General features: G+C 51.5%; 1 protein-coding gene across 1 annotated transcript in view; it reads right to left on the reverse strand.

Annotated features, from left to right (window-relative positions):
* The window catches only part of LOC144951968 (uncharacterized), a 51,249-nt gene that overhangs the window by 6,850 nt on the left and 18,571 nt on the right, over positions 1 to 25,828 (reverse strand). Inside the window, exons 13-26 of the mRNA XM_078882340.1 lie at positions 24,857 to 24,976; positions 23,257 to 23,379; positions 21,810 to 21,923; positions 20,162 to 20,284; positions 19,155 to 19,277; positions 12,808 to 12,924; positions 10,190 to 10,312; positions 7,965 to 8,087; positions 6,857 to 6,979; positions 4,232 to 4,354; positions 3,153 to 3,275; positions 1,793 to 1,915; positions 990 to 1,134; positions 205 to 386 (exon numbers count right to left, since the gene is read on the reverse strand). Coding sequence (XP_078738466.1) covers positions 205 to 386; positions 990 to 1,134; positions 1,793 to 1,915; positions 3,153 to 3,275; positions 4,232 to 4,354; positions 6,857 to 6,979; positions 7,965 to 8,087; positions 10,190 to 10,312; positions 12,808 to 12,924; positions 19,155 to 19,277; positions 20,162 to 20,284; positions 21,810 to 21,923; positions 23,257 to 23,379; positions 24,857 to 24,976 — 1,785 coding nt within the window. The remainder of the gene's footprint in view (positions 1 to 204; positions 387 to 989; positions 1,135 to 1,792; positions 1,916 to 3,152; positions 3,276 to 4,231; positions 4,355 to 6,856; positions 6,980 to 7,964; positions 8,088 to 10,189; positions 10,313 to 12,807; positions 12,925 to 19,154; positions 19,278 to 20,161; positions 20,285 to 21,809; positions 21,924 to 23,256; positions 23,380 to 24,856; positions 24,977 to 25,828) is intronic.

Raw genomic sequence — 25,828 nt, forward strand, 5'->3', positions numbered from 1 at the left:
TGGTGGTGGTGGTGAGCGGTGGTGGTGGTGGTGGTGAGCGGTGGTGGTGGTGGTGGTGAGCGGTGGTGGTGGTGGTGAGCGGTAGTGAGCGGTGGTGGTGGTGGTGAGTGGTAGTGGTGAGCGGTGGTGGTGGTGGTGGTGGTGGTGGTGAGCGGTGGTGAGCGGTGGTGAGCGGTGGTGGTGGTGGTGGTGGTGTCCGCGTACAGGAGGTGTAGCTGCACTGGAAGCCCGTGTCGAGCCCGGTGCCCGAGTTGTAGTAGTCGAGCAGGAGGACGTTGGCGGAGCTGAGCACCGGGGCGGTGAGCGCCTTGCAGACCTTCTTGGAGGACGTGGCGGAGAGCGCGAGGCTCATGTTGGCGTAGGTGCACACCCCCGCGTCACCAAACCTGCGGGCGTGGGGACGGGGCGGGACAGTCGGATGGACAGTCAGACAGATGGACAGACGGATGGACAGACAGATGGACAGACGGATGGACAGTCGGATGGACAGTCAGACAGATGGACAGATGGATGGACAGTCGGATGGACAGACAGATGGACAGACAGATGGACAGTCAGACAGATGGACAGTCGGATGGACAGTCAGACAGATGGACAAACTGATGGACAGTCGGATGGACAGACAGATGGACAGACAGATGGACAGTCAGACAGATGGATGGACAGACAGAAGGACAGTCGGATGGACAGTCAGACAGATGGACAGACGGATGGACAGTCGGATGGACAGACAGATGGACAGACAGATGGACAGACATATGGACAGTCAGACAGATGGACAGATGGATGGACAGACAGATGGACAGACAGATGTACAGTCGGATGGACAGTCAGACAGGTGGACAGACGGATGGACAGTCGGATGGACAGTCAGACAGGTGGATGGAGGATGGACAGACAGATGGACAGACGGATGGATGCACGGATTGATGGACACACGCACGGACAGACGGACGAGACGCACACACGCCCGTGCGTGTAGAACTCACATCACTTGTCCGCAGGTCATGTTGACGCGGTAGAACAGGGGCAGCGTGATGTTCCACGTGCACGTCTCGGACACCGCGAAGCCGATGTAGGGGTAGCCCGGAGACGCGATGGAGTCCGACAGCAGGGACATGCTGCCTCCACACTCTGTGAGAGAGAAGGGAGAGGGAGCAAAGAGCTTTGTAGGTTGTCGGGTTTGCTGCCAGTATTAAATATTGAATCGGATTGATCCTGAACGGCAGGAGTAACAGCAGTAGCTGGAGGAGCAGCAGTAGCAGCAGCAGTAGCAGCAACAGCAGTAGCAGCAGCAGCAGCGTTATCAGCAGTAGCAGCAGCAGTAGCAGCAGTAGTAGCAGCAGTCACACGGAGAGAGAGAGGGGGGGTCACCTCCGGCCATCCATCCAGCAGTGGACAAGACGAGTCGTAACTCCCCCCACCATCCCCACCGCCCCCACCACCCCTACCACCACCACCAACCCCACCACCACCACCCCCACCACCACCACCCCCATCACCTCCTCCACCACCACTACCTCCACCCTCACCACCACCCCCACCACCACCACCCCCACCACCCCCACCCCCACCACCACCACCCCCACCACCCCCACCCCCACCACCACCAACCCCACCACCACCACCCCCACCACCACCACCCCCATCACCTCCTCCACCACCACTACCTCCACCCTCACCACCACCCCCACCACCACCACCCCCACCACCACCACCCCCACCACCACCACCCCCACCACCCCCACCACCACCACCCCCCCCACCACCCCCACCCCCCCACGTGACTCACTCATGCAGGCGCTCTCGTTATCCAGCAGCACGTAGCCCACGTGGCACTGGCAGGTGAAGGAGCCGGCGCTGTTGACGCACAGCTGCTGGCACTTCCCGTTGCTGGTGGCGCACTCGTCGATGTCTGCGTGGGGGCAAAGGCAAAGGTAAAGGTCCCCCGTGTAGCCTCAGCAGACTGCTGGGGGCAAGTGCTGTCGGTGGATGTAGCGCCTGAGAATAGGTTTTAGCCTTTCTGGCAATGAACCAGGCTGTGTTGAGATGTTAAAACGCCAAACTGAAACCCTTCAGCAAGGAACCGTGTACTGCTTCTGGTGGCACACACACACACAAATACAACAACACGCTCTGCCTCGTGTGTGGGGCATTGTCTTTGAAACGGATCGGTCCACCCCAGAGACACCCTCTTCAGAGCCTCGTCTCGAGCAGCGTTAGACCAGAGGACGCCAACAGGCGAACACGGCACAAAGACAACGCATCGTCATACACGAGCAGAGCGTGTTGTTCAGTGCGTGTGTGCGTGTGTGCGTGCTTCACCACACGAGTGCGGTTCGTGCAGCACTCGATTCCTTGCGAAAGGGTTTCAGTTTGGTGTCTGAACATCTCAACACCGCCTGCTTGATTGCCAGAAAGGGAGATTTTACTGGTAGGACCCTCCTGGTTACACCAGCCCACAGGGGATTATTGTGTCCGTCAGTCGTGCAGGGAGGGGCTGGGTGGGGAGGGAGGGGCTGGGTGGGGAGGGGAGGGTGGGGAGGGGCTGGGTGGGGAGAGTGGGGCTGGGTGGGGAGGGTGGGGCTGGGTGGGGGGTGGGAGGGGAGGGGTGGGGCTGGGTGGGGAGGGGCTGATCACCCCGTGGTGCCCTTATAAAACTCAACGTTTAACCTTCTCACGCCGGCTTGTGCCCGCCCTCACAGTCGGGCATATTTGCGGAATACACCACCCCGCCGTTGACCCTGCAGGCCATTGACCGAGCAACCCAACGTTCCTACCAGCTCCCTCCGCAGGACAATGTGTTCGATGCTTGCAAGGGAGGTGCCACACGTGCACATACGAACTCTCACGCTCGCTGACTCACACAGAGACAAAGATCACCCGGACAGCCTCAACAGGCTGCTGGGGCGAGTGCTGTTGGCCAGCAGCACCTAGGAAGGCCGGCAATGAAAGAGAGCTGTACGGCTCAGTGGGCCTTACCCGGGGAAATGTTTTTGTTGAATATATCGCGGACAATGCTTCGTTATTCGCCTGCTTGCTGTGTTTAGTTTGTTGTTGTGCTTCCGCCGCACCACCGGTGAGCGGGGCTGGCTACGTACGGTGCGAAAGAAGTTCAACAAACACACGACGACGAGAGGCGAGGGCGCTACCTTGGCACGCGGTCTGGTTGAACAGCTGATATCCAGGGTGGCAGCCGCACTTGAAGAAGCCGTTCGTGTTGATGCAGAAGTCGCTGCAGCCGCTGAGCGCTGGGTCGGCACATTCGTCGATGTCTGCGGATACCACAGACGCGCACACACAGACACACGCAGACACACGCACACAGACACACGCACAGACACACGCAGACACACACGCACAGATACACGCAGACACACGCACACAGACACACGCAGACACACGCACACAGACACACGCGCACAGACACACGCGCACAGACACGCGCACAGACACACGCAGACACACACGCAGACACACGCGCACAGACACACACACACAGACACACACAGACACACGCAGACACACGCACACAGACACACGCGCACAGACACACACAGACACACGCGCACAGACACACGCACACAGACACACGCGCACAGACACACGCAGACACACGCACACAGACACACGCACACAGACACACGCGCACAGACACACACAGACACACGCGCACAGACACACACAGACACACGCAGACACGCACACACACACACGCAGACACACGCAGACACACACAGACATACGCGCACAGACACACACACAGACACACGCACACAGACACACGCGCACAGACACACGCACAGACACACGCAGACACACGCGCACAGACACACGCGCACAGACACACGCAGACACACGCAGACACACGCGCACAGACACACGCGCACAGACACACGCACAGACACACGCAGACACACGCGCACAGACACGCGCACAGACACACGCACACACACACGCAGACACACACGCACAGACACACACGATCACCCACCCGCTCGCCCACCCGCTCGCCCACCCGCACGCTCACCCACCCGCTCACCCGCACACTCACCCGCCGGCTCACCCGCCGGCTCACCCGCACGCTCACCCGCACGCTCACCCACCCGCTCACCCGCACGCTCACCCGCACGCTCACCCACCCGCTCACCCACCCGCTCACCCAACACGCTCCCCCACTCGCTCGCCCGCCCGCCCACCCGTGGCGCAGCACGCTGCCCCTGCTGCTCACCTGAGCAGCTCTTGCCATCAGCCTGCAGCTTGAAGCCGGCGGGACAGGAGCAGGCGAAGGAGCCCACGTTGTTGGTGCAGACATCCTGGCAGCCGCCGTTGTTCAGCAAACACTCGTCCACGTCTAGCGGTGGGCGAGAGGGCGGGGTGTCGTGTTGTTGTGGTGTTGTTGTTGTGGTGTGTGTGTGTGTTGTGGTGTTGTGGTGTGTGTGTGTTGTGTGTGGGTGTGTTGTGGTGTGTGTGTGTTGTGTGTGGGTGTGTCGTGTTGTGGTGTGTGTGTTGTGGTGTGTGTGTGTTGTGGTGTTGTGGTGTGTCGTGTTATTGTGGTGTTGATGTGGTGTGTGTGTCGTGTTGTTGTGTGCGTTGTGTGTATTGTGGTATGTGTGTGTTGTGGTGTTGTGGTGTGTGTGTTGTGGTGTGTGTTGTGTTGTTGTGGTGTGTGTGTGTCGTGTATGTTGTGGTGTGTGTATTGTGGTGTGTTGTGGTGTTGTGGTGTGTGTGTTGTGGTGTGTGCGTGAGCAGTGTGTGTGAGCAGTGTGAGTCACAAGTCAATTGTGTTTCTGTTAACACACGTGTCTAGCCACAAATCTGCCACTCAGTGCCACCACCATCATCATCACATGAATACACTTATTCGACAATTCTATACTTTAGTGGGTGGGTGGGTGAGTAAGTGGTTGGGTGTGTGGTTGAGCGTGGGTGAGTGGATGACTGAGTGTGTGGGTGAGTGGGTGAGTGGATGACTGAGTGTGTGGGTGAGTGGGTGAGTGGATGACTGAGTGTGAGGGTGAGTGGGTGAGTGTGTGAGTGGGTGGGTGAGTTGGTGACTCAGTGAATGGTTGGGTGAGTGGTTGGGTGAATCGGTGGGTGAGTGTGTGGGTGAGTGGCTGAGCGTGGGTGGATGAATGAGTGAGTGTGTGAGTGGGTTACTGAGTGAGTGTGTGGGTGAGTCGGTGGGTGGGTGTATGAGTGGGTCAGTGGGTGAGTGTGTGGGTGGGTGAGTGTGTGACTGAATGAGTGGTTGGGTGAATCGGAGGGTGAGTGTGTGGGTGAGTGTGTGGGTGCGTGAGTGGGTGTGTGAGTGAGTAAGTGGTTGGGTGAGTGGTTGGGTGAATCGGTGGGTGAGTGTGTGGGTGAGTGGGTGGGTGAGTGAGTGTGTGACTGAGTGAGTGGTTGGGTGAATCAGTGGGTGAGTGTGTGGGTTAGTGGGTGAGTGGGTGGGTGGGTGGGTGGATGAGTGAGCGAGTGTATGAGTGGGTGTATGCAGCCTCACGTATCTAATGAAGGCGTGGCTTTATTGCTATAATTTTCCCACTGGCGTAACAATTATAAATTAATCCATGAACTAACGAGCAAAACGCTTTCTCTCTCTCTCTCTCATCTCCAGAGCGCAGTGCCCGGGCGCGGTTCGTCCTCTAGGGGGCGTTGGGGCACCGCCCCACCCAGCAGCTGGAGACCAGAAATAAAAAATTCTAATAAAAAAAATACTCTTCTCTCAATCGTTTTGTCGTGTTTAAAAAAAAAAGCATAAACGTAACGATTTCCTTCAACGTGCATTGCCCAATGAAGGTAAAGTTTTCAAGTTGTTCGCGTTAGAAACCGCTGCAAACAACGCAGTCTGATTCGTTGGGCTATCATAGCTAGGCCGCTTCTGCTAAAGAGCTACATGGCTCAATGGACTTTGCTGGTGAAGTAAAATAAGTTTTTTTACAGCATTGGAACCTCATTCGCCAGTAAAAAATATGATATTTGTTTTTTTACCCTTTTATCTGGCAACAAAACTGACACCTTTTTTACAAGGAGTCATGTTTACATAGACCACAATACCTGCGGTCATAATGCAAACAAAAAACACAACTCTGATAATGTGCATTGTCCTTGAAGTGAGACTAGGCTCTAAGGAAAGCTGTCTCGGGTGTGGACCAATCAACTTCAAGGACAATGCGCATTATCAGAGTTGTGTTTTTTGTTTGCATTATGACCGCAGGTATTGTGGTCTATGTAAACATGACTCCTTGTAAAAAAAGGTGTCCGTTTTGTTGCCAGATAGAAGGGTAAAAAACCACTTATCGTAAAATAAGTTGGTTAGTTCTTAGAGCATCTGGCTTCCGCTATGAATTTCCACGCGATGATAACGATGATGATGAGCCACTTCGTTGAGCACCTATCACTTGTGATAACCAGAAGTCACTTCTGAAGAAAGAGCTGCACAACATTCTAGATTTGAAGTGTTCGTGACTGCAGGGACCCATACTCTTTGGTTCTTTCGGTACAGTCACGTGGGTATAAAATGAAAAATACATTTATTTAGTTTTCATTTTATCTTAACACGTAGCAGGCTTTCGCGACCAATATTATTCATAATCAACGTTTTTGGGTTCAGATCGCGTTATTTATAAATGTGTCGTAACCCTCCACCACCCGACACGGCCAATCAGTAAAAAAGCGTCGCGTTGACAAAAGTGTCCCCTACTTAAGGTGCACGGCAGCTCAGCAATGGGGGGCCCTGCCTCTAAAAAAAGACCAAAAAATAGTTTCCAGTCGAAGTTTCAGTTCGTCGCCGCTGCCCGCCAGGCTCGCGGCATTTCGACATGCCACCCGACACTCCGGCGCGTTCCCAACTCACCGTCGCACACGTGACCGTCGGCGTTGAGCGTGTAGCCCGGCATGCAGGCGCACACGTAACTCCCGTCCGTGTTGTCGCAGATCTGAGCGCATCCGCCGTTGGCTGAGTCGCACTCGTTCACGTCTAGCGGAGGGGGTTGGCGGTGAGGCGACAACGGGTTTTTGTTTGGTTTTACTTACAGGAGGCGTGGGGAACCTTTTTTATGCCAAGGGCCGTTTGGATATATACAACATCATTCGCGGGTCATACAAAATTATCAACTTCAAAATTAGCCCGTTAGATTTGGTCAAACATTTAATTAACTCATCCCTAATTGGATGGCTGGAACTGCTTCTCTCTGGCGAGGTGTGTGTGATGTTAGCTGGTATTGATGATGGTGCTACTCGCAACTGCTTTTCCAGGTTTGCTCCTAGATTCATTGAATTTCGAATCCCGCCTGCGGTTGCCTTGGCAGGGCCACACCAAAATGATTTCGCGGGCCTCATACGGCCCGCGGGCCGGACGTTCCCCACCCCTGTCTTACAGGGACCTCTCTAGTTGTGAACGAGTTAGGTTCTAGAAGTCTCTTCGTAAGTCCAACTTTGCTCCTGGTGATTCCAAACGTGTTGTACGGCGTGTACATCGGAATAGCTTTAAAATTTGAATAATCTCCTGTAGGTGTAAATGCCACCGGTTCATCTTCTGTAGATGTAGATGCCACTGGTTATTCACGTTCTGCAGATGTAAATGCCACCACCTCCATCTAATGCGCGGCAGTTGAACTTACGACTCTCGGTCCGAAAAGGCAACTGGACATAACGGACCAGCTTTGTTCGTATCTCTGAAAGTTCACAAGTCGAATGTCCATAAGTGGAGGAATCACTGTGCCGTGCTGGCCTTCAAAGGTGCTGCTACTTGCTGACAGACAGTGCTTGCCCCGATAGTCAGTTAGAGGCCATAAGGGGGACCTTTATCTTTGTACGTGTACGACTCACCCACCCCCCTCGTGTGCCATGCCTGCCTCCATCCTTCATAGCTTCTACACACAAACTGCACTTGCCCCGACAGTCTGTCAGAGGCTACACGGGAGGGACACCTTTGCCTGTATCTGTGTACGAGCCCGACTCACCCACGCACGAGTGCTTGTCTGTCGACAGCAAGAAGCCAGGGTTGCACGAGCAGGCATACGACCCGTACGAGTCCGTGCAGATCTGTTGGCAGGGGCCTGTTCCACCATTGCACTCGTTGATGTCTGTCAAACGAAATGGGCATAAACGTGCGTCAGCGCTGTGGTGGCCTGGATAGTAATGTGGTGGGCTGGATAGTATCGTGGTGGCCTTGTTAGTATTGTGGTGGGCTTGTTAGTATTGTGGTGGGCTGGATAGTATTGTGGTGGGCTGGATAGTATCGTGGTGGCCTTGTTAGTATTGTGGTGGGCTTGATGGAAGGCTACCCTGGGGGCTAGGGAAGGGTAGACTGGGTAGTGGAGGTGATGGCAAGTAGTGGAGGGGCAAGGGAAGAGGGAATGGGGGATGGAGAAGAGATGAGACTTCGAGAGAGGAACGGAATGCAGTTAAGAAGGCGGGCTGCTTCATGTGCAGGGCCAGGGTTGAGGCTATGAGTATACGCTGAATCTACAGGGAGTGTTGAGTCCATAGGCAGTGTTGAGTATATGGGCAGTGTTAAGTCTATGGGTAGTGTTGAGTCTATGGGTAGGGTTGAGTCTATGGGCAGTGTTGAGTCTATGGGCAGTGTTAAGTCTATGGGCAGTGTTGAGTCTATAGGCAGTGTTGAGTCTATAGGCAGTGTTGAGTCTATGGGTAGTGTTGAGTCTATGGGCAGTGTTGAGTCTATGGGCAGTGTTGAGTCTATGGGTAGTGTTGAGTCTATGGGCAGTGTTGAGTCTATGGGCAGTGTTGAGTCTATGGGCAGTGTTGAGTCTATGGGCAGTGTTGAGTCTATGGGTAGTGTTGAGTCTATGGGCAGTGTTGAGTCTATGGGCAGTGTTGAGTCTATGGGTAGTGTTGAGTCTATGGGCAGTGTTGAGTCTATGGGCAGTGTTGAGTCTATGGGTAGTGTTGAGTCTATGGGCAGTGTTGAGTCTATGGGCAGTGTTGAGTCTATGGGTAGTGTTGAGTCTATGGGCAGTGTTGAGTCTATGGGCAGTGTTGAGTCTATGGGCAGTGTTGAGTCTATGGGTAGTGTTGAGTCTATGGGCAGTGTTGAGTCTATGGGTAGTGTTGAGTCTATAGGCAGTGTTGAGTCTATGGGCAGTGTTGAGTCTATGGGTAGTGTTGAGTCTATGGGCAGTGTTGAGTCTATGGGCAGTGTTGAGGATATAGGTAGCAGTGTTGAGTCTATGGGAAGTGTTGAGTCTATGGGTAGTGTTGAGTCTATGGGAAGTGTTGAGTCTATGGGGCAGTGTTGAGTCTATGGGTAGCAGTGTTGAGTCTATGGGAAGTGTTGAGTCTATGGGGCAGTGTTGAGTCTATGGGGCAGTGTTGAGGATATAGGTAGCAGTGTTGAGTCTATGGGAAGTGTTGAGTCTATGGGTAGCAGTGCTGAGTCTATGGGCAGTGTTGAGTCAATGGGTAGCAGTGTTGAGTCTATGGGTAGCAGTGTTGGGTCTAGGGGAAGTATTGAGTTTATGGGTAGTGTTGAGTCTATGGGTAGTGTTGAGTCTATGGGTAGCAGTGTTGAGTCTATGGGTAGTGTTGAGTCTATGGGTAGTGTTGAGTCTATGGGTAGTGTTGAGTCTATGGGTAGCAGTGTTGAGTCTATGGGTAGCAGTGTTAAGTCTATGGTGCAGTGTTGAGTCTATGGGTAGCAGTGTTAAGTCTATGGGCAGTGTTGAGTCTATGGGTTGCAGTGTTAAGTCTATGGTGCAGTGTTGAGTCTATGGGTAGCAGTGTTGAGTCAATGGGTAGCAGTGTTGAGTCTATGGGTAGCAGTGTTGGGTCTAGGGGAAGTATTGAGTTTATGGGCAGTGTTGAGTCTATGGGTAGTGTTGAGTCTATGGGTAGCAGTGTTGAGTCTATGGGTAGTGTTGAGTCTATGGGTAGTGTTGAGTCTATGGGTAGTGTTGAGTCTATGGGTAGCAGTGTTGAGTCTATGGGTAGCAGTGTTAAGTCTATGGTGCAGTGTTGAGTCTATGGGTAGCAGTGTTAAGTCTATGGGCAGTGTTGAGTCTATGGGTTGCAGTGTTAAGTCTATGGTGCAGTGTTGAGTCTATGGGTAGCAGTGTTGAGTCTATGGGTAGCAGTGTTGAGTCTATGGGTAGCAGTGTTGGGTCTAGGGGAAGTGTTGAGTCTGTTGGGCTTCACGGGGGGACATGTGTCTGTGTGCGTGTCTCACTGTCACACATGAGGAGATCAGCGTTGAGAGAGAAGCCAGGTTGACACTCGCAGATGTACGACCCATCCGTGTTGACGCAAGTCTGGTTGCATTTGTCGCTGTTCAGCTTGCATTCGTCCACATCTGCAAAGACCACACACGAAGAAAGAGATCCACCGTGTAGCCTTAACAGATTGTTCGGGCAGATAATTATACAAACTCCACTCACTCGCTCTCACTCTGTAGAACAGAGGGAACTTATACAAACACCACTCACTCGCTCTGTAGAACAGGGGGAGATCATACAAACTCCACTCACTCACTCTGCAGACCAGGGGGAGATCATACAAACTCCATTCACTCACTGTGTAGAACAGGGGGAGATCATACAAACTCCACTCACTCACTCCGTAGAACAGGGATGGATCACACAAACTCCACTCACTCACTCTGCAGACCAGGGGGAGATCATACAAACTCCATTCACTCACTCACTCTCTAGAACAGGCAGAGAACATACAAACTCCACTCACTCACTCTGCAGACCAGGGGGAGATCATACAAACTCCACTCACTGTGTAGAACATGGGGAGATCATACAAACTCCACTCACTCACTCTGTAGGACAGGGGGAGATCACACAAACTTCACTCACTCACTCACTCTGTAGAACAGGGGGAGATGACACAAACTCCACTCACTCACTCTGTAGAACAGGGGGAGATCATACAAACTCCACTCACTCACTCTGTAGAACAGGGGAAGATCATACAAACTCTACTCACTCACTCTGTAGAACAGTCAGAGAACATACAAACTCTAGTCACTCACTCTGCAGAACAGGGGAAGATCATACAAACTCCACTCACTCACTCTCACTCTGTAGAACAGGGGAGATTATACACACTCCACTCACTCACTGTGTAAAACAGGGGGAGATCACACAAACTTCACTCACTCACTGTGTAGAACAGGGAGAGATCACACAAACTCCACTCACTCAGTCTGTAGAACAGGGGGAGATCACACAAACTCCACTCACTCACTCTGTAGAACAGGGAGAGATCACACAAACTCCACTCACTCACTCACTCCGTAGAACAGGGGGAGATCACACAAACTCCACTCACTCACTCACTCCGTAGAACAGGGGGAGATCACACAAACTCCACTCACTCACTCACTCTGTAGAACAGGGAGAGATCACACAAACTCCACTCACTCACTCACTCCGTAGAACAGGGGGAGATCACACAAACTCCACTCACTCACTCCGTAGAACAGGGGGAGATCACACAAACTCCACTCACTCAGTCTGTAGAACAGGGGGAGATCACACAAACTCCACTCACTCACTCACTCCGTAGAACAGGGGGAGATCACACAAACTCCACTCATTCACTCTGTAGAACAGAGGGAGATCACACAAACTCCACTCATTCACTCTGTAGAACAGAGGGAGATCACACAAACTCCACTCACTCAGTCTGTAGAACAGGGGGAGATCACACAAACTCCACTCACTCACTCACTCCGTAGAACAGGGGGAGATCACACAAACTCCACTCACTCACTCCGTAGAACAGGGGAAGATCACACAAACTCCACTCACTCACTCCGTAGAACAGGGGGAGATCACACAAACTCCACTCACTCACTCCGTAGAACAGGGGGAGATCACACAAACTTCACTCACTCACTGTGTAGAACAGGGAGAGATCACACAAACTCCACTCACTCAGTCTGTAGAACAGGGGGAGATCACACAAACTCCACTCACTCACTCTGTAGAACAGGGAGAGATCACACAAACTCCACTCACTCACTCACTCCGTAGAACAGGGGGAGATCACACAAACTCCACTCACTCACTCACTCCGTAGAACAGGGGGAGATCACACAAACTCCACTCACTCACTCACTCTGTAGAACAGGGAGAGATCACACAAACTCCACTCACTCACTCACTCCGTAGAACAGGGGGAGATCACACAAACTCCACTCACTCACTCCGTAGAACAGGGGGAGATCACACAAACTCCACTCACTCAGTCTGTAGAACAGGGGGAGATCACACAAACTCCACTCACTCACTCACTCCGTAGAACAGGGGGAGATCACACAAACTCCACTCATTCACTCTGTAGAACAGAGGGAGATCACACAAACTCCACTCATTCACTCTGTAGAACAGAGGGAGATCACACAAACTCCACTCACTCAGTCTGTAGAACAGGGGGAGATCACACAAACTCCACTCACTCACTCCGTAGAACAGGGGGAGATCACACAAACTCCACTCACTCACTCCGTAGAACAGGGGAAGATCACACAAACTCCACTCACTCACTCTGTAGAACAGGAGGAGATCACACAAACTCCACTCACTCTGTAAAACAGGGGAAGGGAGAACGTACAAACTCCACTCACTCACTCTGTAGAACAGGGAGAGATCATACAAACTCCACTCACTCACTCTGCAGAACAGGAGGAGATCATACAAACTCCACTCACTCACTCTGCAGAACAGGGGGAGAGAGATCGTACAAGACGTCACACCGAAAAGGGCTCCCGAGTCAGCAATCAAACCCAGGCCCTTCTGGCTGCAACCCGAGCCGCGACGTTCGCCCTCTGCGTACCGATACAGGACGAGCTGTCCGTCGCCAACTCCCAGCCGGCCATGCAGCTGCACTGGAATCCTCCGAGCAGCTCGGCGCACGTGTGCGCACAGGGGCTGCTGGCGCACTCCAACACATCTGTGAGAACGCACACACGACGGCAATCGTCGACGTCTCCCCCGTCGCACGTGTGCAGTGACATGGAATGGGTCACCGTGGAACGCAGCGCCGGCTGCTGGCAGAGAAGGGTATCTGCGTTTGCAGCAGCCCTGTCCGTCAGCAGGTCACGTGATAAGCCAGAGAGAGGGACGTAGGGCAAAGGTGATAAGGGGGGGGCACGTAGGTTCTAGAAGGGGAGCGTGGCCGGGGGCGGAGCGAGACCACGCCGGGAGGATAAAAGGGGACCCCCGAGTGAAGGCTCGGGGCTGTCGCTGTGAGTGGGATCCCGTCGGGCTGCTGGAGTCTTCGTCGACGTCCTCACCTCCTCGGCATCGTCAGTCAGGCAGTCCGTTAGCCGACCCGACTGAGAGTGTAGCTACCCCCTGTACCCCGTGACGGTTGTGATAAATAGAGGGCCTCCTACTCCAAGTGTCTCTGAGTGTCTCACTACACATTTATGTAGCCTTCAAGAGGCTGTCGGGGCAAGCACTGCTCATGAGCAGCACCGATGCAGGCCGGCACGGCACACGAGGGGGTGGGTGGCCGGCGCCACGCCCAGCCGCCTTTGTCTCTCCCCCAGTGGCGATATTCACTACACACTGCACCAGGTACTCATTTGAGGCTGAGTCGACCTAGGGGAGGCCCAGGACCTGCTTCAGATAATCGTCACCGGTGTTGGTAGCCGTATGCGGTAATCGAACTCGGGTTCACCAGGTTCGTAGTGCAGCAGTGCGCTAACCGCTCCTTCATCACCGCTCCTCCCAAAATTACAGACAAAGATCCCCTGTGTAGCCGAGATTTTATCTCAGAATCAGGAAATATTTATTTAACGCTGAAGAATCCCTTGAGCTAGCAAGCTCCATCTCAAAATCAGGGAACATTTATTTAACGATGAAGAATCCCTTGGGCTAGCAAGCTCCATCTCAGAATCAGGGAATATTTATTTAACGATGAAGAATCCCATGGGCTAGCAAGCTCCATCTCAGAATCAGGGAATATTTATTTAATGATGAAGAATCCCTTGGGCTAGCAAGCTCCATCTCAGAATCAGGGAATATTTATTTAACGATGAAGAATCCCATGGGCTAGCAAGCTCAATCTCAGAATCAGGGAATATTTATTTAACGATGAAGAATCCCATGGGCTAGCAAGCTCCATCTCAGAATCAGGGAATATTTATTTAACGATGAAGAATCCCTTGGGCTAGCAAGCTCCATCTCAGAATCAGGGAATATTTATTTAACGATGAAGAATCCCTTGGGCTAGCAAGCTCCATCTCAGAATCAGGGAATATTTATTTAACGATGAAGAATCCCTTGGGCTAGCAAGCTCCATCTCAGAATCAGGGAATATTTATTTAACGATGAAGAATCCCTTGGGCTAGCAAGCTCCATCTCAGAATCAGGGAATATTTATTTAACGATGAAGAATCCCTTGGGCTAGCAAGCTCCATTTCAGAATCAGGGAATATTTATTTAACGATGAAGAATCCCTTGGGCTAGCAAGCTCCATCTCAGAATCAGGGAATATTTATTTAACGATGAAGAATCCCTTGGGCTAGCAATCTCCATTTCAGAATCAGGGAATATTTATTTAACGATGAAGAATCCCTTGGGCTAGCAAGCTCCATTTCAGAATCAGGGAATATTTATTTAACGATGAAGAATCCCTTGGGCTAGCAAGCTCCATCTCAGAATCAGGGAATATTTATTTAACGATGAAGAATCCCTTGGGCTAGCAAGCTCCATCTCAGAATCAGGGAATATTTATTTAACGATGAAGAATCCCATGGGCTAGCAAGCTCCATCTCAGAATCAGGGAAGATTTATTTAACGATGAAGAATCCCTTGGGCTAGCAAGCTCCATCTCAGAATCAGGGAATATTTATTTAACGATGAAGAATCCCATGGGCTAGCAAGCTCCATCTCAGAATCAGGGAACATTTATTTAACGATGAAGAATCCCTTGGGCTAGCAAGCACCATCTCAGAATCAGGGAATATTTATTTAACGATGAAGAATCCCATGGGCTAGCAAGCTCCATCTCAGAATCAGGGAACATTTATTTAACGATGAAGAATCCCTTGGGCTAGCAAGCTCCATCTCAGAATCAGGGAATATTTATTTAACGATGAAGAATCCCATGGGCTAGCAAGCTCCATCTCAGAATCAGGGAATATTTATTTAACGATGAAGAATCCCTTGGGCTAGCAAGCTCCATCTCAGAATCAGGGAACATTTATTTAACGATGAAGAATCCCTTGGGCTAGCAAGCTCCATCTCAGAATCAGGGAATATTTATTTAACGATGAAGAATCCCTTGGGCTAGCAAGCTCCATCTCAGAATCAGGGAATATTTATTTAACGATGAAGAATCCCTTGGGCTAGCAAGCTCCATCTCAGAATCAGGGAATATTTATTTAACGATGAAGAATCCCTTGGGCTAGCAAGCTCCATCTCAGAATCAGGGAATATTTATTTAACGATGAAGAATCCCTTGGGCTAGCAAGCTCCATCTCAGAATCAGGGAATATTTATTTAACGATGAAGAATCCCTTGGGCTAGCAAGCTCCATCTCAGAATCAGGGAATATTTATTTAATGATGAAGAATCCCTTGGGCTAGCAAGCTCCATCTCAGAATCAGGGAATATTTATTTAACGATGAAGAATCCCTTGGGCTAGCAAGCTCCATCTCAGAATCAGGGAATATTTATTTAACGATGAAGAATCCCTTGGGCTAGCAAGCTCCATCTCAGAATCAGGGAATATTTATTTAACGATGAAGAATCCCTTGGGCTAGCAAGCTCCATCTCAGAATCAGGGAATATTTATTTAACGATGAAAAATCCCTTGGGCTAGCAAGCTCCATCTCAGAATCAGGGAATATTTATTTAACGATGAAGAATCCCTTGGGCTAGCAAGCTCCATCTCAGAATCAGGGAATATTTATTTAACGATGAAGAATCCCTTGGGCTAGCAAGCTCCATCTCAGAATCAGGGAACATTTATTTAACGATGAAGAATCCCTTGGGCTAGCAAGCTCCATCTCAGAATCAGGGAATATTTATTTAACGATGAAGAATCCCTTGGGCTAGCAAGCTCCATCTCAGAATCAGGGAATATTTATTTAACGATGAAGAATCCCTTGGGCTAGCAAGCTCCATCTCAGAATCAGGGAATATTTATTTAACGATGAAGAATCCCTTGGGCTAGCAAGCTCCATCTCAGAATCAGGGAATATTTATTTAACGATGAAGAATCCCTTGGGCTAGCAAGCACCATCTCAGAATCAGGGAATATTTATTTAACGATGAAGAATCCCATGGGCTAGCAAGCTCCATCTCAGAATCAGGGAACATTTATTTAACGATGAAGAATCCCTTGGGCTAGCAAGCTCCATCTCAGAATCAGGGAATATTTATTTAACGATGAAGAATCCCATGGGCTAGCAAGCTCCATCTCAGAATCAGGGAATATTTATTTAACGATGAAGAATCCCTTGGGCTAGCAAGCTCCATCTCAGAATCAGGGAACATTTATTTAACGATGAAGAATCCCTTGGGCTAGCAAGCTCCATCTCAGAATCAGGGAATATTTATTTAACGATGAAGAATCCCTTGGGCTAGCAAGCTCCATCTCAGAATCAGGGAATATTTATTTAACGATGAAGAATCCCTTGGGCTAGCAAGCTCCATCTCAGAATCAGGGAATATTTATTTAACGATGAAGAATCCCTTGGGCTAGCAAGCTCCATCTCAGAATCAGGGAATATTTATTTAACGATGAAGAATCCCTTGGGCTAGCAAGCTCCATCTCAGAATCAGGGAATATTTATTTAACGATGAAGAATCCCTTGGGCTAGCAAGCTCCATCTCAGAATCAGGGAATATTTATTTAATGATGAAGAATCCCTTGGGCTAGCAAGCTCCATCTCAGAATCAGGGAATATTTATTTAACGATGAAGAATCCCTTGGGCTAGCAAGCTCCATCTCAGAATCAGGGAATATTTATTTAACGATGAAGAATCCCTTGGGCTAGCAAGCTCCATCTCAGAATCAGGGAATATTTATTTAACGATGAAGAATCCCTTGGGCTAGCAAGCTCCATCTCAGAATCAGGGAATATTTATTTAACGATGAAAAATCCCTTGGGCTAGCAAGCTCCATCTCAGAATCAGGGAATATTTATTTAACGATGAAGAATCCCTTGGGCTAGCAAGCTCCATCTCAGAATCAGGGAATATTTATTTAACGATGAAGAATCCCTTGGGCTAGCAAGCTCCATCTCAGAATCAGGGAACATTTATTTAACGATGAAGAATCCCTTGGGCTAGCAAGCTCCATCTCAGAATCAGGGAATATTTATTTAACGATGAAGAATCCCTTGGGCTAGCAAGCTCCATCTCAGAATCAGGGAATATTTATTTAACGATGAAGAATCCCTTGGGCTAGCAAGCTCCATCTCAGAATCAGGGAATATTTATTTAACGATGAAGAATCCCTTGGGCTAGCAAGCTCCATCTCAGAATCAGGGAATATTTATTTAACGATGAAGAATCCCTTGGGCTAGCAAGCTCCATCTCAGAATCAGGGAATATTTATTTAACGATGAAGAATCCCTTGGGCTAGCAAGCTCCATCTCAGAATCAGGGAATATTTATTTAACGATGAAGAATCCCTTGGGCTAGCAAGCTCCATCTCAGAATCAGGGAATATTTATTTAACGATGAAGAATCCCTCGGGCTAGCAAGCTCCATCTCAGAATCAGGGAACATTTATTTAACGATGAAGAATCCCTTGGGCTAGCAAGCTCCATCTCAGAATCAGGGAATATTTATTTAACGATGAAGAATCCCTTGGGCTAGCAAGCTCCATCTCAGAATCAGGGAATATTTATTTAACGATGAAGAATCCCTCGAGCTAGCAAGCTCCATCTCAGAATCAGGGAATATTTATTTAACGATGAAGAATCCCTCGGGCTAGCAAGCTCCATCTCAGAATCAGGGAATATTTATTTAACGATGAAGAATCCCTCGAGCTAGCAAGCTCCATCTCAGAATCAGGGAATATTTATTTAACGATGAAGAATCCCTCGAGCTAGCAAGCTCCATCTCAGAATCAGGGAATATTTATTTAACGATGAAGAATCCCTCGAGCTAGCAAGCTCCATCTCAGAATCAGGGAACATTTATTTAACGATGAAGAATCCCTCGAGCTAGCAAGCTCCATCTCAGAATCAGGGAATATTTATTTAACGATGAAGAATCCCTCGAGCTAGCAAGCTCCATCTCAGAATCAGGGAATATTTATTTAACGATGAAGAATCCCTCGAGCTAGCAAGCTCCATCTCAGAATCAGGGAATATTTATTTAACGATGAAGAATCCCTCGGGCTAGCAAGCTCCATCTCAGAATCAGGGAATATTTATTTAACGATGAAGAATCCCTCGAGCTAGCAAGCTCCATCTCAGAATCAGGGAATATTTATTTAACGATGAAGAATCCCTCGAGCTAGCAAGCTCCATCTCAGAATCAGGGAATATTTATTTAACGATGAAGAATCCCATGAGCTAGCAAGCTCCATCTCAGAATCAGGGAATATTTATTTAACGATGAAGAATCCCATGAGCTAGCAAGCTCCATCTCAGAATCAGGGAATATTTATTTAACGATGAAGAATCCCTCGAGCTAGCAAGCTCTTTGTTTTACAGAAGGCCAGTAGCGGTTACAAGGGCACAGAACAGAACGGTAGCAAACACACGATAGACAACCACCATGGGAGTGCGGTGGCTCCCCTACAGTGCCGGATGATCCTCGTAGCAACAGGAGCTGCACATGCAGCTACGGGCCCCGCACTTTCAAGGGCCCCACGCTCAATGCTTTCAAGCTATCAATTCCGGTTCAGTGATTCTACACTTGCTCTATTACTATAGTACTATACCGCCTTCAACTTTTACGAACGACCGGGTGTTTAAGTTTAGCGATTTGCCGTATTATCCGGCTGTATAGCGAATGACTTGCATAGTAAACATACTTTACTATGCAAGTTAAAAAAATGTGTGTTTTAATATTTGTGTTTTAGTTAATTTAGTGCCCCTTTATAACACATTGCTAGAGGCACCGCAACAGCTTCCTAACGTGGTAAAAAAATAAAAAAATAACAAAAAACATTTATATATATAGCGGCATAGTCGCTTTTCGTTTACGTACCGATGCAAGTCACTTTATCAACGTCCAGACGGAATCCTTTGAGGCACGTGCAGTGGAAGCTCCCGTCCGTGTTCACGCAGTCGCCCAGGCAGCCGTCCGTGTCGAGGACACACTCGTCAATGTCTACACGACGCAGCGCACGTGGACAAAGGGTGCCCCCCCCCCCCCCCCGTGTCGCCGTGAGCAGACAGTTGTGGCGAGTGCTGTTCACGAGCAGGCCGGCACTGCGGCACACGAGGGGGTGGGTGGCCAGCGCCACGCCCGGCCGCCTTTGTCTCCCAATTGGTGGTGTGTACACACCGCACCAGTTACTCATTCACTCATTCGCCCACTAACTCACCCACTCACTCACACACTAATTCACCCACTCACCCACCCACTCACACACTCACTCACCCGCTCACTCACATACCCACCCACTCACCCACCCACTCACCCACTCACTCACCCACTAACTCACCCACTCACTCACACACCCACCAACTCACCCACTCACACACTCACCCACCTGCTCACTCACTCATTCACCCGCTAACTCACCCACCCACTCACTCATTCACCCACTAACTCACCCACTCACTCACTCACTCATTCGCTCACTAACTCATCCACTCACTCACTCACTCACCCACTAACTCACCCACTGACACACTCACTCATCTGCTCACTCATCCCCCCATTAACTCACCCACCCACTCACTCATTCACCCACTAACTCACCCACTCGCTCACTCACCCACCCGCTCACTCACCCACCCGCTCACTCACCCACCCGTTCACTCACCCACCCGCTCACCCACCCGCTCACCCACTTGCTCACCCACCCACCTACTCACTCACCCACCTACTCACCCACCCACCCACCTACTCACCCACCCACCCACCCACCTACTCACCCACCCACCTACTCACCCACCCACCCACCTACTCACTCACCCACGCACCCACCCACCCACAAGACAGACGTTTAAGTGCAGGAGCTGCACTCAGTGCCTCTCTCCCCGCACCTTCACAGCTGCTGTTGTCTTTGCCCAGTTTCCATCCGGTAGTGCAGGCGCAGGCGAAGGTGCCGACCGAGTTGGTGCAGATCTGGCTGCAGGGGCCCGGAGATGGCGCGCACTCGTCAACGTCTGCCGGGAGACAGAGACAAAGGTCCCCCGTGTAGCCTCTAACACATCGTTGGGGAAAGTGCTGTTAGTGGCGGGTGAGCAGCGGCACCGCGGCACACGAGAGGGGGTGGTTCGCCACGCCCGCTGGCCCTTGTCTCCCCCAGCGGCGATGTTTAACAACATCGCACCAGGTGCTCGTTTGAGGCCGAGTCGACCTAGGGGAGGAGGCCCAGGACCGGTTCAGATAATCGTCACTGGCGGCGTTGGTGGCAGTGAGCGGGAATCGAACTCAGGCCATAGACGGGTTCGCAGCGCAGCAGCGCAGCGCTAACCGCTGCACCACCGCTCCCCACACAACGCCTTGACGTGGTTTTCATTTTACCAGGTAAGCCCCACTGAGCAATAGAGCTCGTTCTGGTGACACGTAATGACGGACCACGGGGAGAGAGAGAGACGCAGACTCCAAGTATACATCAGCGGGATCGAACCCACGACCTCCTGTACACCGGGCGAGGTAGTCAACATCTCCTAGCCACCGTGATCATGATGATGAGAGAGACGCAGACTCCAAATACACAGCTGGTGTCAGGGTCGGTATCATAACCACGACCTCCTGTGTACCAGGCGAGGGAGTTAACATCTCCTAGCCACCGTGATGATGATGAGAGAGACGCAGACTCCAAATACACAGCTGGTGTCAGGGTCGGTATCGTACCCACGACCTATTGTAAAGTAAGGGGTTTGTCACGTGAACAAAAGTGCCAATTCGTTTCTAGTACAGCACTAACCAGTCGTGTGGATGGGGAGTAAACCCACGACAACGATTACAATTCGAGTAGCCGTGACGTTTTGCCGGTAATTACAACAACAACTACAACAACCAGCAGCAGCATCAGGCGACAGCCACAGAGCTGCGGAGGAATGTCCCCCCTTTTCCTGTTTCGGTCTCCGATAGAGCGGAGGTCACAGATGTGACGTCGTCAACTTTCGCGCCAATGCGGGTGCCGAATCACCACCACCAGCAGCAGCAGCAGCAGCCACGAATCACCACCACCACCAGCAGCAGCAGCAGTCACGTGGGTGTGAACCGCCTTCCACGTGCGGTGGCAGGAGAGTCAAGCTGCAGTGTGACGGGGCTCGTGGCTACGAGGATGACCGAGAATAGGGGAATGTCCAGGTGATCTAGGGACACAGTGGAGTCAACCTGCAGGGCGAGTGGAGTCGACCTGCAGGGCGATTGGACTAGAGGGTCAACGAGAAGGATCGGGAACAGGGGTGTGTCCACAGGACAGGGGCGTGGCCTCGGGACAGGGGCGTGGTCACGTGACAGGGGCGTGGTCACGTGACAGAGGCGTGGCCTCGCACCGTATATAAGGCGGACGCGCGGGTGAATCGAGGCTGCCGCAGGTCGTTCTTCGTCGGCTCGAGGGAGAGCCACGTGGCTCCTTAAATAAAGATCCTTCCTGGACAAGTGCAGCGAAGCCGTCGCTGCTGCACGCGTGAAAGCGTGGCCCCCCCCCACCCCACCCCGTGGCCTGTGTTTTACCCGTGCACGTCGTGGGCGCGCTGAGCACGAATCCGGAGTTGCAGGTGCAGTAGAAGGAGCCGAAGGTGTTGACGCAGTTCTGGTTGCACGGCGACAAGGTGCACTCGTCGACGTCTGGGGTTCACAACAACAACAGCAACAACGAGAGACCGAGTTGGCGACAACAGACAAAAAACGCGGCGGAAGATGAGATTAAAAGGGAGTTCGGGGCTGGGTCAGGGCGGGGAATTTTTAATCTAACGGTGCATTTATTTCGCCTTTGGGATCTTGCGCTAGCCCGTCCGCGACGCCACGTGCCGTAGAATGTCGCTGTACGCTCGCCGCTGCCTCTCGTCCACTGGTCAGTCCCAACTCCCAGTTTGTAATAACTTGACATTTTCTTTCACGTCTAGGGACCACCTCCCCCTCTCCCACCTTGTGCCAATAATGAACGTGTTTTGTCGCGTTCTTGGTTAGAGATGGCGTCAATATAATTGTTGCGACCTATAAACCCGCCACCCATCCCAACACGCGTCCAATTAGCAAAGGGTGTTCGCACTGAATCAGAAACATGCCAATGAGTTACTGGTTCAGCGGTTAGCGCTACGCTGCGCTGCAAACCTGGCGACCCGAGTTCGATTCCCGCTCACGGCCAACACCGGCGACAATTATCTGAACCGGTCCCGGGTCTCCCCTAGCTCGACTCAGCCTCAAATGAGTACCTGGTGCGGTGTGTAGTAAACATCGCCACTGGGGAGACAAAGGTGGGTGGGTGGAGTGGTGCTGACCATCCCACCCCTTCGTGTGCCACCGTGCCGGCCTTCGTAGGTGCTGCTACTCACTACCAACACTTGTCCCAACAGTCTGTTGCAGGCTATACGGTGTGATATTTGTCTCGTCCGTCAGCACCAGCGGTGATCCAGTCAAACATCGTAGCCCCCTCTGCGATTTGTCGAAGTCGACGAAAATAACCCGGCGTGTCTCAACAATCTTTTCTTTGATAATTTTTTTTTACCCTTTTATCTGGCAACAAAACTGATGCCTTTTTTTTTACAAGGAGTCATGTTTGCAGATGACACCAAAAGGCGTCATCTGGTCCAACACCATGTGAGACTAGGCCCTAAGGAAAGCTGTCTCGGGTGTGGACCAATCAACTTCAAGGACAGTGCATACATTATCAGAGTTATGTTTTTGTTTGCATTATGACTGCAGGTATTGTGGTCTATGCAAACATGACTCCTTGTAAAAAAGGTGTCAGTTTTGTTGCCAGATAGAAGGGTAAAAAAACTATGATCATATTTTTTACGGGCAAATGAGGTTCCAATGGTGTATATCTTTTCTTTTTTCGGGCCCACCCCCGTATTTCGTATCGCTTCGTTTAATAAAACTAAACACAAAGTCACGAGATCCAACAGCAAGCGCGCCCCCCCCCCCCCACCACCCTCCCCCTTTAAAGTTGACCACTCACCGATGCAGGAGTGACCGTCCGAGGCCAGGGCCAGCCCGGACCCGCAGCTGCAGGTGTAGCTGCCGTCGATGTTGGTGCAGGTGCCGTTGCAAGGAGGTGGAACTTTGGCACACTCGTTGTCATCTGCACAGGGCGCGTAAACAAATGGCGAGTCACCGTACGCCGATGAGCGATAATGACGCGCGCCCTTCGCTCACCCCCCCGCTAGCCCTCAGCGTTCTCCGTTGTGAATGAGTGGAGAGGGAGTGAGCGGAGGGAGCCCGGAGACAAGATCCACGCGACCGCGGGGAGAGCGAGAGACACGCTGATCCACAAATACACACGGAGTGGAAGCCGCGGCCCCGTGCGTAGCAGGCGAGGTAGATGACATCTCGCAGCCGCTGTGCTAAACAATTCAAAACAATTCCCCGAAAATCACTCAAACTAAAGACGAAACTACGTTTTTAATTTTTTTATTTTACCAGGTCATGCCCACTGAGCTAAATAGCTCGTTGTGCTTATCGCGTGCACATTGATAGCAGCCAAATACTCTAAACGCGTGACGTTGATTCCAAATCAACCGGAGGAACCGGAGAAAAATCCACGCGACCGCGGGGAGAGAGAGCCAAACAAGCAAACTCCAAGTATACAGCAGCAGCAGGCGTCATCAGAGTGGGGATCTAAACCACGACCTCCTGCGTACCAGGCGAGGGAGTTAACATCTCCTGGCCACTGAGATGCCCCTATGCTAAACAATGCCAACCAAGTCCCCAACTAATCACTCGACTGGGATCACACAGCAGCCGCCCTCCACTTGTAAAGAGAATCCAAATATTGAGGCATCTGATGAGCTATGAAGCTATTCTTCACAGAGTTGAGTCTATGGGCATTAACACGACCCACAGACCCAACACTGTCCATAGACTCAACACTGCCCATAGACTCAACACTGTCCAAAGACTCAACACTGCACTATAGACCCAACACTGCCCATAGACTCAACACTACCCACAGACTCAACACTGTCCATAGACTCAACACTGCCCACAGACTCAACACTGTCCAAAGACTCAACACTGCACCATAGATTCAACACTGCCCATAGACTCAACACTGCCCATAGACTCAACACTACCCATAGACCCAACACAGCCCAAAAGACTCAACACTGCCCATAGTCTCAACACTGCCCATAGACTCAACACTACCCATAGACTCAACACTACCCATAGACTCAACACTGTCCACAGACTCAACACTGTCCAAAGACTCAACACTGCACTATAGACCCAACACTGCCCATAGACTCAACACTACCTCATAGACTCAACACTACCCACAGACTCAACACTGTCCATAGACTCAACACTGCCCACAGACTCAACACTGTCCAAAGACTCAACACTGCACCATAGATTCAACACTGCCCATAGACTCAACACTGCCCATAGACTCAACACTACCCATAGACCCAACACAGCCCAAAAGACTCAACACTGCCCATAGTCTCAACACTGCCCATAGACTCAACACTGCCCACCCCACCACAATACTACCGAGGCCACAGCAATACAACACCGAGGTGCCACCCATCCACCTGGTACCCGGCGGGACCTGTTACCTGCGCAGGTGGAGGCCGTGGCCAGGATGTAGCCGATGGGGCAGTGGCACGCGAACGAGCCAGGGCTGTTGACGCACAGGTTGGAGCAGCCTCCGTTGGCGACGGCGCATTCGTCCACGTCTGGGGAACGGTCAACGTGCGGTCACTCGCCGTTACCCCTCTCTGTGTACCCCTGTCTGTGAACCCCTACCCCTGTCTGTGAACCCCTACCAGCCCCTACCCCTGTCTGTGAACCCCTACCCCTGTCTGTGTACCCCTGTGTGTGAACCCCTACCCCTGTCTGTGAACCCCTACCAGCCCCTACCCCTGTCTGTGAACCCCTACCCCTGTCTGTGTACCCCTGTGTGTGAACCCCTACCCCTGTCTGTGAACCCCTACCAGCCCCTACCCCTGTCTGTGAACCCCTACCCCTGTCTGTGTACCCCTGTGTGTGAACCCCTACCCCTGTCTGTGAACCCCTACCAGCCCCTACCCCTGTCTGTGAACCCCTACCCCTGTCTGTGTACCCCTGTGTGTGAACCCCTACCCCTGTCTGTGAACCCCTACCAGCCCCTACCCCTGTCTGTGAACCCCTACCCCTGTCTGTGTACCCCTGTGTGTGAACCCCTACCCCTGTCTGTGAACCCCTACCAGCCCCTACCCCTGTCTGTGAACCCCTACCCCTGTCTGTGAACCCCTACCCCTGTCTGTGAACCCCTACCAGCCCTACCCCTGTGTGTGTACCCCTACCAGCCCTACCCCTGTCTGTGAACCCCAACCAGCCCCTACCCCTGTCTGTGAACCCCTACCAGCCCTACCCCGGTCTGTGTACCCCTACCCCTGTCAGGGGTGTGTGCGTGTGGTGTGTGTGTGGTGTGTGTGTGTAGTGTGTGTGTGTGTGGTGTGTGTTGTGTGTAGTGTGTGTGTTGTGTGTGTTGTGTGTGATGTGTGTGTGTTGTTTGTGTGTGCAAGGACTGGTCAAGATCTCCCCAT

This window comes from Lampetra fluviatilis, chromosome 64 (genome assembly GCF_964198595.1).
Source record: "Lampetra fluviatilis chromosome 64, kcLamFluv1.1, whole genome shotgun sequence".
Classification (NCBI taxonomy): Eukaryota; Metazoa; Chordata; class Hyperoartia; order Petromyzontiformes; family Petromyzontidae; genus Lampetra; species Lampetra fluviatilis.